This window comes from Monopterus albus, unplaced genomic scaffold (genome assembly GCF_001952655.1).
Source record: "Monopterus albus unplaced genomic scaffold, M_albus_1.0 scaffold339.1, whole genome shotgun sequence".
In the NCBI taxonomy this organism is placed as follows: domain Eukaryota; kingdom Metazoa; phylum Chordata; class Actinopteri; order Synbranchiformes; family Synbranchidae; genus Monopterus; species Monopterus albus.
In genome coordinates this window covers 303,450-317,940 of record NW_018128219.1, presented here as the reverse complement: position 1 = coordinate 317,940, position 14,491 = coordinate 303,450, and the positions used below count along the sequence as shown (strand labels likewise).

General features: G+C 40.8%; 2 protein-coding genes and 1 long non-coding RNA gene across 3 annotated transcripts in view; 1 reads left to right on the top strand and 2 right to left on the bottom strand.

Annotated features, from left to right (window-relative positions):
* The window catches only part of sacm1la (SAC1 like phosphatidylinositide phosphatase a), an 18,267-nt gene extending 15,992 nt beyond the window's left edge, over window positions 1-2,275 (top strand). Inside the window, exons 18-20 of the mRNA XM_020624825.1 lie at window positions 851-943; window positions 1,032-1,089; window positions 1,197-2,275. Coding sequence (XP_020480481.1) covers window positions 851-943; window positions 1,032-1,089; window positions 1,197-1,333 — 288 coding nt within the window. The 3' untranslated portion in view covers window positions 1,334-2,275. The remainder of the gene's footprint in view (window positions 1-850; window positions 944-1,031; window positions 1,090-1,196) is intronic.
* LOC109974578 (uncharacterized) overlaps window positions 1,603-14,491 on the bottom strand; it is a 15,854-nt gene continuing 2,965 nt past the window's right edge. Inside the window, exon 2 of the long non-coding RNA XR_002276990.1 lies at window positions 1,603-3,540. This is a non-coding gene — a long non-coding RNA (uncharacterized LOC109974578). The remainder of the gene's footprint in view (window positions 3,541-14,491) is intronic.
* tnfa (tumor necrosis factor a (TNF superfamily, member 2)) lies at window positions 7,510-9,408 on the bottom strand. Its single transcript, XM_020624826.1, has 4 exons — window positions 9,244-9,408; window positions 9,086-9,113; window positions 8,790-8,846; window positions 7,510-8,237 (listed from the first exon to the last, which is right to left on the bottom strand). The coding sequence occupies exons 1-4, from the start codon at window positions 9,406-9,408 to the stop codon at window positions 7,756-7,758; spliced, it is 732 nt and encodes a 243-aa protein (XP_020480482.1). The 3' UTR covers window positions 7,510-7,755.

The window sequence follows — 14,491 nt, the reverse complement described above, 5'->3', positions numbered from 1 at the left end:
ATTCACACCAGGACAATAGGTGTTAGTCCACATGTGAGGGTTCAAAGACGGGTAACGACGCTCACCGATACCAGACTCTAACCACTCAGTTGTTAGAAGACATTGTTGGCCGTCAAGGGACTGAAACCCCACCCAGGGGGATAAATACCTCACCACCAGTCAGGCAGAACTGATGAAGCCTCTTGGATGAGAGGTGAAACGTCTTCTACCTAAAACTACGTCCAAGTGCCTTCTGCTAAGTTTTTTTTTAGCATACTATGACCTGGATGCCTGAGAATTTGCACAGGCTTGGTGGTGTCGTCTTGTCTGCTGGCTAGCATGAATCCCTGGTCCTCTTTCACGTTAAACCTCTCCAGGTGCTTGATTAAACTGGTTGTATTGTACGAGACATCCATACTTCCACCCCTCGGCACGCTGGCTTTACACACATTACAAGTAGCTGTCTTGCTTTTCAGCATTTCCAGACTAAAATATCTCCAAACAAATGACAATTTAGTTAAACCATCAGCTAATGTTGTTTGTTCACTTGGTTATAGACTGAAGTTGCCACGGGTTTATGGTAAGATGTGGAATGGAATCTGGATCGGTGACTTGTCTCGTGTTGCATCATGTCAGGTTTTTGCCCCCTTCAGCCTGCCAGGAACCATAATGAAATTTTACAGGATGACCAGTTCTTTTCAGTTTTCGTGAATGTGTGTGAAAACACTTTAGAAAAGCTGTAGTAATAACGAAAGCCCTTAGTTGATGTACCTTCAACAGTGAAATGGATCCTAAAACAAAATAAATATGATTTGGAATAGTGTGTATGATCACTTCAGTCAAGGTGTCAGTGTGGTTTTGTTGGTTTCAGGATTCCATTGACCTGTTTCTGGGGAACTTTGCTGTCGATGATACAGATGGACCCACTCCTCTTCGTGTACAGAAGGACTGGAAATTCCTCACGGTATCAGTATCAGAATATCAGTTTTTTGCTTTTTTGTTATTGGCACTGAATGTGATGTCTAATTGTTTGAATACTTTTCTTTTTGCAGCTGCCCATCATTATGCTGGTAGCATTTTCGATGTGCATCGTCTGTCTTCTCATGGCTGGTATGTTTTCCTCTGCTGATCACCTTTGCTAGTTCAAGCCAGCACTCCTGAGATTTTGTGAACAGTTTATTTAAAGCCACACAAAAGTCATATTTCTTGTCTTCCAGGTGACACATGGACAGAAACCATGGCCTTTGTGGTGTTCTGGGGAGCTGCTAGTGCGATAACAGCCACCATCATCCTGTTTAATGGCCAAGACTTTGTGGACGCCCCCAAACTGGTTCACAAGGAGAAGATGGACTGACTGTGTTTGTGTATCTGTGTGAAAGGAGCGGCTTGGCCGAACATACCTCATCACTGTCTTCTTCCTCACATCTGGACTCTAGGCTGATCTGTTGCCTCCATATAGCCCTCTAGACTTTCTCAGCCAGAGCAGTTTTTCTGTCATGTCTACAACGTATTTTACCTTTTTTAGTAGTACTGCACACACTTCTTCACAAGGGTTACATTTATTTTCCTACAATCCTCATACTGTCTTTTAGGTGGGTTTTGCTGGTTTGTTGGGTGTGTTGGTGTTATGTATCAGTTATCCAAAACCGTTTGTGTTCTTTACTTCCCACAAACAATGCAACTTCTATACAGTTATGCTACTGCAACTTTTCTTGTGTAACATTTTTAAACATTTAAATGTGTAAAAACCGATACAAGAGCAAGGGAGGTGTCTAATGCAGTTTGTTCATGTACACAGTCGAGAGGAATCAAACATTTTAAAACGTGATGGCAAAGTGTGCACATATAGGTGGGCTATGCCTGTATAGAACCTTTAAAACTGCATTAATCGTGCGTGTGTGTGTTTCAGCACTAACATTTGGTGCTGGGCAGGTCATTTACTTGGGATATAACCTTTTTCGGTGTAAACCTTCCTGCTGCTGAAAATGTGGAAATGATACAACAGAGTTGTGAACAACAAAACCAAAACAATGAGCTGAAAGATTTAAAAAGCTCTGTAGTATTTCAAAGTTGGGTCATAATTGTTAAAATTACTGATGAGTGCAGCTTTAAAGGCACTTGCTCTAGTTGTATTCATCTCAAACAGAGGATTTATTACTGTACACCTAAACAGTAACATGGTACTTAGTCATGCACATATTGAAATGTATGTTATGATGGCTAGAGCACAGTATGTACATGTTAATCTTTAAAGCCTTGTAAGTGAAATATAAATGTTTGGCCAATCTGTATGCAAGTGGAGTGAGCAGTATGTCTTCCTATTAAGCTAACTTGGGAATGTATCTTTGAGTCATATTAATGGCTTAATGCTGTCCTTACCATCTTATTATTGCACTTTGAGAACCATAAAATGTGCTGTCTGTGTACAGCTGTTAATGATTTATCCATTTGTGTGCACTGTTAGTTGTCAGAAGATTGTCAGTCATTGCTAGTTTTTTTCTAACCTGGTTCCTGACCTCAGCATTTCAACCCAGGACCCGATGTGTTCGCTGGTTCAAATAGGTCTTGCATTATGTGTTAAAATTGGCTGGAGAAGCAACAGGGCAATTTTGAGCTTTGTAGACATGATTAAGAATGAGGCCATCCTCTTCCTACACCTGCTCACCTGCATGCTGTAGCAGCTACTAAGTGCTGTTACCTTAACATTATTCACAGCAGTGAGAGAAATAAGTCAGTTTAAATGTTGTCATTTCTATAAGTTGACAACCTGAACAGCTGATTCCAACGGAAAGGGCTGAGATTTAATTTTATGGCCATTTTTATACCACAGTTTTTATGGATATAGGTGGATAGGCTGCTAGCTATTTAGGAAGATAACCTCTTTTTTCCTAAGTTCACCTACAAATTTCTTTATAGTTTTTTCACCTGGGCACCACACCGGTCCTATTTAAATGAGCTGGAGATGTTTTGTAGGTTATTCCGAGGTCTGGAACCAGGCTAATTAGTTTGTTTGGTAGGGTTATAATTATTGGTGCTTCATTACAGTATGAATTGTTGTCTGCAAGTGTTGTTTTCCCAACTACCACTGAGGGGAACCAGAGTGCCAGTGTCTCACATTATGCAAATTGTGGCTTTAATGTTATGCTAAGACAGACATGAGGTGAACCCCCTTTGGCCTAATTGCATCCACATTTCCCTCACTAACATCTCTTCCTTTCATCTTAGTCCATGTAGGATGAAAGGAAAGGGTGCAAGGAGAGAGGAACTGAGAAAACATGTTTTAACTGACATGAGATGTCCTGTCCTCCAATCCTTCAGCTGAACTGTCACTGATTCCCAATAAAGGGGAATATCAGCCAGTATCAGGCTTCCACAAAGGATACAGTTGTGTGGTCAGTTATAGCTCTTCCAAGCAGTTATTTTTCATTTGTCAAACACAATACCACCAGCCTTTTAATTTGAATGGTGTTCCTCAAAATACTGCAAAAAAGGGCCCCAACACATTTTGGAACTTTATATTTTGGTTAAAAATTCTTCATTTACAGTATATTGGTTGGCGACCTTCCCTTTAATATTCTAGAATACTGAGCAGTAAGATTACTTCAAATGATGTGTGATCATCCAGGTCATGCAGGAATCAGTGGAGAGTTTGAGCAAACCTCAGGGAAAAAACTTTTTAATGGAGTCCAAATCTGTTCTCCTTTTGTGAATTAAACTGCATTATCTTTATATAGATAAAAGGTTAACAATCCTCAGATACCAGGGCATCCTAATAATTCCCTAAAAAGCCTCCAGTTAACCCAAAATGCTGCAGCCAGAGTACTGACAGGAACTAGCAAGAGAGACCATATCTCCCATATTAGCTTCTCTCCACTGGCTCCCTGTAAAATCCAGAATAGAATTTAAAATCCTTCTAACATACAAAGCCCTTAATGACAAGGCTCCATCATATCTTAAAGACCTCATAGAGCCTTATCATCCTAACAGAGCACTTTGCTCTCAGAGTGCAGGTTTACCTGTGGTTCCTAGAGTCCACAGAAGCAGAATGGGAGGCAGAGCCTTTAGCTATCAAACTCTTTTCCTATGGAACCAACTCCCAGTCTCAGTTCGGGATGCAGACACTGTTACGGTTTTGGACTAGCTTCCTGTCTGGGAGTATTATTTTGTATGAGTGTCCTGTTTGTGCCATTTCACCTGCCTTGGCTTCACTCTGGTTCATGATTATCACTCTGCTTTCACCTGTTGCTTGTTATTTACTGTTCTCTAGCCTTTATATTCTCCTCACTTCCCTCAGTCAGATGCTGGTTCATACTCTCACCAAATCTTGCCTGTTTCCATGTTCCTGAAGCTTGGTTTAGGTCTCCTGTTTTGTGTTCTGCCCCAGTACCCTGTGGACTTTGGACTTTCCTGCTGTGTTGGATTCTCAGTTTTATTCTGCAGGTTTGTTTGAGTTTTGTGTTTTTTGAGTTCATTTACCTAGCTCCCCGACTGACTCTCTCTACCTTTAAGATTAGACTTAAGATTTTCCTTTTTGGTGAAGCTTATAGTTAGATTATAGTATAGTTATGTGGCCGAGGCTGCTGGGGCCCCCTATGATGCTCTGAGTTTCTCCCCTCCCTCTCCTCTCTCCTCTATCCACTCACCCCAACCAGTCGAGGCAGAAGGCTGCCCACCAACAGCTGGGGTTTGTCAGAAGTTTCTTCACTGTCGCTGAGTGCTGCTCAGGGGATTTGTTGGGTTTTCCTCTGTAATAGTAGTAAGGTCTAGACCTGACTTTGTAAACTGTCCTGAGATGACTTTTGTTGGGACTTGGCACTATACAAATAAAACTGTTTGCATTTGTTCATGCTAAACCCTTCACCGTGGATGAGCCCAGTCTTGTATTTACTATATCAAGTGTTGACTGCCACACCCAGTCAGTGAAGGAGTTTTACTTGAGGCTGAAAGCCTTAATCAAAACGCAATGTGTTAACTGTCAGAGTTAAATCTAATGCCGTCAGAATTTGTTGGTATATAAAATGTTAGCTTTTTGAAGTTGTTCATGTCTGAATGAATCGTGTGTCTCGGTGAGGGAACAAAGAAAACACTGCTGTACAGACCAGTAGTACCAGTATGACTTAGTATGTGGATTATATATGGGGTTTGTATTCAAATTGCTTTATAGTTTATATTTGTATGTAAGGTTTTGAAATTTGAACATAAAAACATTTTTTTAGTATTTTTAACAGATATGAATTGAAAAGGTATTAAGTTTCACAGTAAGCCACTCTTTCAAAATCAAAAATATGAATGCAGATAAATTTTTATGCATGATAATCACCTTTATTGGCCAAGTATGTTACACACAAGGAATTTGTTTCCGGTACAGAACCGATGGCAGCCATCTGCGGCACCAACTCAACCCATGGCTCTAACCATCGCGGGCAACTTCAGGGTTCCGTGTCTTGCCCAAGGACACTTCGACACGTGGACTGCAGGCACCAAGATTCAAATCTCCGACCCTCCAGTTGGGAGACAACTGCTCTACCCACTAAACCAGTCGCCCCCAGAAATGAATAACTTCTGTTTATTCTAGAAAACAGAACCAACTGGCTCAGATACAGGCCACTGCAGCTTTTCACTTTTGTGTTCACGCTTCTGCTTTTTTGGTCTCACACACATACACCACAACATTTTGTGGACAAGCGAGACTTCCTCATACGGTTTCAATGAAAAGGTTTTCATGGCATAAATTGAACTTCTGTATAACTAATAATAATTGTCATAGTAGCAGCGTGGGACTTTTGTTTGCTCAGTGCGTGTCTATGAGCATGTGTTGTGAATCACACCAATGGATCCCAAAGTGTAATAAGAGCACTTCTGGTGTTTAGTACTGATGGCAACAGCACTGTTGCAAGGTCTGTACAGACTTTCAATTTTACAGAAGATACTGTATTTCAAAATTCAAAAACTTTTACTGATTCAGTAATGGGCAGCACAGCAGCACGGTGGTTAGTGCGGTCACCCCTTAGCAAGAAGGTTCCATGTTCGAGCCCCAGCCAACCCGGGGCCTTTCTGTGTGGACTCTACATGTTCTCCTTGTGCCTGCGTGGGTTCTCTCCATGTGCTCCGGCTTCCTCTTGCAGTCCACAGACATGCAGCTTAGATTGACTGGTGACTCTACATTGTCTGTAGGAGTGAGTGTGGTTGTCTGGCTTGATGTCAGCCCTGAGATGGGCTGATGACCTGTCCAGGGTGGGCCCTGTCTCTCACCCAGTGTCAGATTTGTTCAAACACTGAACAAATCTTTGACAAAAGCTACACTTTAAACTGTTAATCAAGAAAAAATGGAACAAAACAACACCAACAAATATAAAGTGCCTTTTTTGGCTGTAGAAAGAATATTTCAGCAGTGGTGCTGTGAGGGATGTTGGGTGCAAATCAACAGCACTAACTGGATTAACTGACTGGTCCACTGTTTCACTTCTCTCATTTTGGTTTAGCACCAATTGAATTTAAAAAAACACATTTAAAGTTATAATCATTACAATATCAACAAGGCAAACCCCATTTTGCTGCTATTTATCATCAGCTATTCAAAGTATTTACATACAATACTTGTCTCTCTATGAAGTATTATAACTAATGGAGGTATAGCTTGTAATTCCTGTGCTAAATTCAGATTAACTGCTTAAGAAGAATTTCACAGCAAATTATGCAAGTATGTAATCCAGCACAGTTTTATTTGATAGCCTTACTGTTTACTGTGCACTACAGTTGTATCGGTGCAGTATTACATTAGTGCTAATGTTTACGTCTCCCGCTGCTGCTGCTAAAAGACAATATTGCTTTCTAGCTTGGTGCAAATCACTATTACAAAATGATCAGTATTAAAATTTTTCTGATATGCCGCCTTTGTTTAAGGGTCGGTTAGATTCAGGCTTAAAACCATTTGGTTGGGGTTTTGCACATTCATTCCCCTTCCCTTCACTAATATATGGAAAAATATTCACTAGCAGCAATAACAGAAACATTAACACTGATTTCATAGCAGTGATGTTGTTCATTCTCTGTGCTCACGTCAGTGAGGATCTTTCTTTTAACTCCTTTGCAAAGGTAAATGACCTGGGGAGGATTTGGAAAGTTGAGATTGTAAAGTGAGTTATGATAACATTAGTATAATATTCCTATGCTTTGGCAAGCTGGATTGCTTGTTCACTAGTCATTTAATTTCACAAAGTCAGCGATATCGTGTCACAGATGGTTAAACATGCATCCATAATATTAATTACTGCAGCCGAACCCGTAATCTTAATGAAATATGCTTTAATGTGAGACTTCAGTTATATAATTGGTACATAATAAAATAATAAATAAATAAATATGTTTTGTTTAGTGCATTAATTAGACAAACACACAGAAATAAATAAATAAATAAATAAATAAATAATTCAATAAATAAAGTTAATGTAAAATGTTGAATAAATACATCCTCTCAAATCCACTTTTGTCAGCTTGTAGTGATGCAATATATACGAGGCACTTATAGTATGTTTGTCTAAGTGACCAAGACGGAAGAGATTTAGCACTGCAGTACAGCAAAAGGTACTGGTACTTCACTGGTTCAGTAAACAAAGCTTGGTTTACTTTCAAATGTAACTGCTTGCTAATGCAATTGGTTAAAGTCTATATGTAAAGTTGCATCGAACATTCTGTGCAATGTAAGGACACCTACAGTTCAACGGCTTGTCTTCATGTAAAGTCAAAGATTCCCCTGAAACCCTGAGTCCCCTGTCCTCATAAGGCAAACACACCAAAGAAAGTCTTCCCAGGCTCATCTTCCAGGTCAAGCAACATTTTCTCTTCCATCTCCGTCTTCAGTGTGTCCCCTTTTTTCAGGTTGAACACAGCTCCCATGTATACAGCAGAGAACCAATGCCCCTCATCATCTGGATCACTGCTGGCTGTTTTTTGGCAGGCAGTGTGGATGGAGTGCAGGATCGTCTGGTAGCAATTCGTGGTATTGTCAGTGCAATACGAGCTTGACCAGCGCATCACTGTGTGGCTAAGGTGGACTATGGGTTTTGAGGTGGTGTCATCATCATCATCATTGCTGATGCTGCAGCGGACCCGGAAAGATACTTGGCTGTAAACAAAGTAGAGGCCGTTTTGAGGAATCACAATCTCATTGTTGCTGAGAACCAGCCCTCCTTGAAAGTGGGACTGATCCACTTGATCCTTCCATTCCACTGAGGTTTTTATGGCTGGGTTGTATTCACCTGTTTAACAGTATAGAGAAGGTGGAATAAGAATTTGCTATTAATGCAATCATTTTTCCACAAAGACTGGGAGGAATCCCAGGATTATGTGATCATTTCCATCAGAATGCAATCAAAATGTTTCTTAGGAACAAGTAACTGCTAATAAATTGCATTACAGTAAAATGTGACCATTCTTCAATTTCCTTGATAACTGCTTCAAGTTTCCATAGTACTCACCTATGGGACTAGAACTGTCATAGACACATTTTAAACAACCCCTAAATTGCCTTTCAGAATGCCATGAGCATCCTCAAGAAGTCCTTAAGAAACCAAGGAACTCCTTAAAGAAGCTAAAAACTCCAACTCCTCAATTCACCTTAGACCTACTAAATGACCCCTAGCAGCCTCAGCGACCCCTGATCTCAGAACCACTAGACCAAGAAAACCTACATTTAAGATTCAGCACTGAGAGTGTCTGTCCAAAATATGTCTGCCATCACTTTTCTCATGCTGTGTCTATTACAAATATCAAACAGCCCCTGGTATGTGGAATATATTGCTGGCTTTTACCTTCTAAATGAATGGCTGCTCGTACATTTGAAATTTGCCTCAGTGTGTGATGAATATCTGAAAAGAAGAGAAGACAGAGGTTTATAAAATTCACCTTGTGATATGTAGTGTTCTGTGTAGATAGTATCGTAATAAGAGCAGAAGGAGTCTCTCAACAAGATTTTTACTGTTACAGTGGTTCAACAAAGAAAAACTGTCTGGAAAGTGACTTATGAGATATCAGAGGCTATAATGTTATCACCACCCACCAACAGACGTTAATGGAACCTTGAGAGAATTTAGTGAAATGTTCTCACCGAAACTGTCTCCATCGTGTCCTGGGTCCTGTTTGAAGATGCAAAGAATAGAGAGACTGTTAAGGAATGGCTGGATTGAGCTGAGTTAGAACACTGGCTGAGAGAGACATCCAGGCCCCTGAGAAGTTTAGAAACTAATTTAAGGCTTGTGTTCCCACCTCGCCATGCCTGTTGAAGACAAGGACAGCAGCAGCAGCAAGGCAGAGTGTGAACGCCAGCAGGGCTGTGGTTTGTTTTGAGATGAGTTTGACACTCTGCATTGTTTGTTTCTTGACTTCTGTGTTGACAGTGGCATCCAGCAGTACCTTGCATTCACCTTCCATTTTTTTTAAATACGTATTACTAAGAGCTTTCGACCTTCTTCTACTGGCACTCTGGTTTGTTGACTGATTCAGAGTAAGTGGCTCTTTTTAAATAGCTTCCTCCTGGGGGAAACTCCAGTGATGTCATTCACTGCTAGTGAGTAGAGATTTGATGAGCTTGGGGAGGATCTTACACACTACACACTCCTACACATATTTCATCTATATGACTGTTATCAGGTAGCACCTACAATTTGTGTAGAAACTCTTTTCACACCTCAGTGGATGCTCACACACACAGGTCTACAAATAGGCAAGCACAGACTATGATACACACATAATGGCACACAGTCTCAAACACAGATGGACTCACTTTCTGACATACATCTGCAAACCAAACATACAAACGAAATCAACAGAACGCATCTAGTTCATCGTTTTACACAGAAAATGGACATTTTAGCCCATCACATCAAATGTTGACTGTGTACATATGTTGTGTTATACTGGTCAGCTTCATGAGCGTCACATACGTGGGAAGTGTACCAGAGTGTGAGGCAACAAGTGACACACAATCATTCACTTGTCCATTGAGGCATTTGTTGTGTTTGCCACGATTGCCAAAAATTGGTCATACTTCTCTTAACTGACAAAAGAATCTCGCCACAACGTGATCACCTCAAGGCGGCACACTGAGCAGTCGTTTGGGGTTTTTGATGTCTTCACACATTCATTACTCTCAGACAAGGATCTGCCGCTTGTCATGGAATTGTAGATGTTCCTTTTTTGAGTACTTTAAGGACTCCTTATCCACAGTGGCTTACAACTGGATTTCTTTTTGGCCATGTTAGATTATGTCTTCATTACAGAGAGGTTTCAGCAACCAGCAGCAAACATGAAATGTTCTAAACCCCTCAGCACCAGGACAACAGACACATCACATCTGAATTTACATTTTGACCTGACAAATTATCTCTGACAGCCATTCATGTAAACATGTTTGTATCATAGAACAACCAGTTAGCAGGAACAGTGATGGGGATTAGTGAACTACATGTAATTAAACTACTACTACTTCATTACTTTTTGCAGTAGTCTGCTTGTAGTTCAGCTACATTCATATTTGTGTAACTGAAATAGTTTTTGCTATTTTTTGCGTAGTTAACTACTGAAACCACAAATAATTGTGAGCCATAAAAGGATTTGTACAAGTCAGTCATGTTGTAAAACTGACAAGTACCATAAGGCAATAGACCAGTGCTAAAGTCAGTTACATGGTCAAGGTGCACTAGATGTCTCTATATATAAATATCTACTAACATCACATTCCACAGAAAAACTATGTGGCCACAACAGCCTGCTGGGTAGGTCCATTTTTGATTTTTGGCCCAGAACATTTGTTTACTTGTAATGTTGAAACTTTTTTTTCCACTTGGATGATCATTAGACTGTGTTTCCTGCCCTGTGGGAGTTCAGTGTTATCAATCACTGATCAGAATGATGGCCAAATGACAAAAAGTAAAGCTACAACCCCAAATCAGAAAATGTTGGCACAGTATGTAAAATCAAGACTGATACACTGAAAACAACACAGCAGCACATTATCTGATGTGACACCTCATCAACTTTATTCTTTGTTCAAAATAAAACTCTTTAACTCTGATGCTGCAACACATTCCAATAAAAGTTGGGACAGTAAAGCATTGACCACGGTGTGATGCTGCCGTTACTTTTCACAACACTTAAAGACATTTAGGGACACCAAGTGATTCAATGTGTCAGGTGTCATTCTGTCCCATTCTGCCTATGAACAAGTCTTAAGGTACAACAGTCCTGGGTCTTCATTGACACAATTTGCAAACTGCACCACACATTCTCTACTGGGGACAGGTGGGGACTGCAGACAGGCCAGTCCAGCACTCAGCCCCTTTTCGAAGTGTGAGTGACCTTTGCCCTTGACACTGACACAACCCCAGACCACGACAGAGCCTGGCTTTTGGACTTGTTGCTGGTAACAGTCTTGATGGTCCTTTAGTCTTTGGTTTGGAGCACACGGCCTCCATTCCTTCCAAAAAGATCTGAACCACTGATTGGTCTGACCAGAGTCCACGTTTCCACTGTGTGATGGTCCATCCCAGGTGCCTCTGAGCCCAGAGCAGTCGACTTCTGGACACTGTTGATAGGCTCGGCCTTTATGCACTGAAATCCTCCAGAGTCTTTGAATCTTTTAATGATGCTCTGCACCGTAGAGGGTGACAGATCCAAATCCTTCCTGTCTTCCTTTGAGGAATATTGTTTTTAAACATTTCAATCATTTTCTCACAGATACAGTATGTTGGCAAACTAACGGTTCTCGACCCATCTTTGCTCCTAAAGCGCTCGGCCTTTCAGGAAACACCTGGAAACCCTAACCCAACACCTGTTGACATCACCTGGTTCAAATGGAATCATCATTTCATTGTTTTACCTTGTTACTGGCCCCGAAATGCAGCCGACCCAACTTCTTCTGATTTGGGGTTCTAGATACAGTATATGTATATACATTTGTTTTAATCTAATTACAAAACATTTATTTGATACACTGCAAAACTGGGAATACATTGTATTCCAGCATAGTACTCTAGTATTTTTAGAAAATGTCATATTATCTGCTGTGTGCCCAGACAACTGGGGTTTTGTTACATAGACAATGGGTTAATCTGAATTAACATAAGCTGCTCACTGTAAAGAGCTGACTGTATGTGGTTTTTCTTGATGAATGTACTGAAGACTAATGACATCTGTGTGTTCTGGTTTCTGCCTTAAACTTGTTACACCAGAGTTCAGTTACAGCAAAAACAGAAAGACATACAGTATTAACTAGCCACAAGTTTCTGTTTCACAGCTGCCAAAACATGTGACCTAAATACCTGAATTTAATAGTCACACAACATGTGGTAACATTGGAATTTTTACCATCTGCTGCATTTAAACAGCTGATATGTTATGTGCACACTACCTACTCACATGGTTGTCTACTAGGTGGATTTTCTATAATGTAAAATGGGAGTTACTGGAGCTGGGCAGATGTTTAGATGTTTGCTGTCTAACAAGCTGATCATGCTGTTGACCACAAACTTCTAAAATGGCTGCTGAAGGCTGTGTCATGCCATCTGTAGACCTTCAGCTGCTGCCAAAGTTTAATGAAAGCAGTATAATGTATCACTGCTGAGTCTAACAGCAAAGCTCTCTTCTAAATCTATACTGCAATAACTGGATCCTCTCAGTTCAACCTTGGGGAAAGATAGCTTCACACGTAAGTGTACAAAAACTGGGAATGAGTTTTATATTGTTTAAAACAGTGGCAGTGAAAATACAGACACTCACACATGTGACCTTTTTAAACTTGTCATGAGAAAACTGTTATGGCAGCAACAAAATCACCATTGAAAAACAAAGAATAAAGAGAGCAAATATTTTTAACACTTACTGAGCATGTTAAGTGGAAATGTATGGAATAAACGAAGGGGAAAATGACAGCATGGTTGCTAATGTCACTTGACATCTCATTTAGTGAGAATGACTAAACTTACTTTTCCAGTGAGGGTGACGGTGACTGTGACTGTGAGGTAGGAGGGGACTATACCTGACAGAAACAGAACAGGAAGGATGTGGAAAAAATACTTTTCCAGAAGCTTCCCCTTATGTGGTCTACAGCCAACCTTCACTTTCATTTGAATTACATTTTGCAGCAGGGATTTTTTTTTGTTTTTAGAAAATCCCCTCATGTTGCAGTACACGACCCTGCTCTTTTTTTGTGTTTCTATTTCTGACACAAGAAGCAAAACCTGAGCGCTTCACTTCTCTTTTCATCACTCTCCAATGCATGTCATTAACCTCTCCTCTCCCATAATCTGTGCTCTCTCTCTCTCTCTGCACCTTTCTGTGGGCATCCCTAGCTTCAGAGCTGATGTTACTGATGAGATGTCACCGGCCCCACTGACCAGCCCAGTGCTTGTGTTTGTTGTTTTGTGACGCTTTTCTTTTTGGCAGAAGGCCGCACACTGAGACCCAGAGCTTGTTATTGTAATGTTCTTGTTTAGTTGCTTCCTCACGAGCCATTCTTATCACCTGTGTTTAATATTCTTCACAGTCAGTCTTAGGTCTGTGGCACTGTGCATCTGTGTTTTTCTATTTACTTGTACGCCCCTAGTCATTATTATGTCAGGTTTGGCGTGTACAGATCCCAAACAGAGGTTGTGGTGAACTCAATTAAATAACCAGACGAACCGAGGTAGCGACAAGTTCTTTACTAGTAGTAAACAAAACAACTAACATAAAGTCCAGGATATCACTCAGGTCGATAAGACAGTCCAAGGTCGGAGCCGGTAAACGGGTATAGCCAGGGGATCCAAACTCAAGGTCAAGGGGGACAAAATCAGAAGGTCGGTATACTGCAGGCGATCAGAATCTGGGAGGGCATAGACAAAACACGGCGGTCAAAAAACGGTAATCCTAGGTCAGAAACAGAGAGTCAGGCAAGGTATACGTGCTGGAGAGTCAGAGCTGGGGTCTAGAACAATCTGGCAGCGTCCTGGTGGGAGGACACTGCCTAAATAGAAGTAAAAAAACAGGTGCGAACAATAAGGAGCAGGTGAACTAATGATAATTAAATAAAAAAGGCCAAAACTGAGGTGAAACAAAACAGGAAGTCATGTGAAAATAAAAGCATGACAGGAAGCAAGAGGGGCAGGAGCGTGACATATTAAAGTCATGTTGACTTAACACTATATCTGTGAATTTGCATTTGGGACCTGGTATAAATCCTGACACTGTAAAAGCCACCAGCTGATAAGCTGTCTTCTCTAGTTGTTTAATTTAGTTAAATTAAATTCAATTTATTTGAATAGCACCAATTCACAACAACAATTGTCTCAGGGTGCTTTACATAATCAGCTCTGGACCTTACACTATTCCAAGGAAAACCCAACAAATCCCCTCTGAGCAGCACTTGGTGACAGGTCAGGCAGCATTTTCTCTTTCATCTCCATCTTCCCTTTAACAGAAGAAACCTCCGACAGACGCCGGCTCTTGGTGGGTGGCCTTCTGTCTTGACAGGATTGGG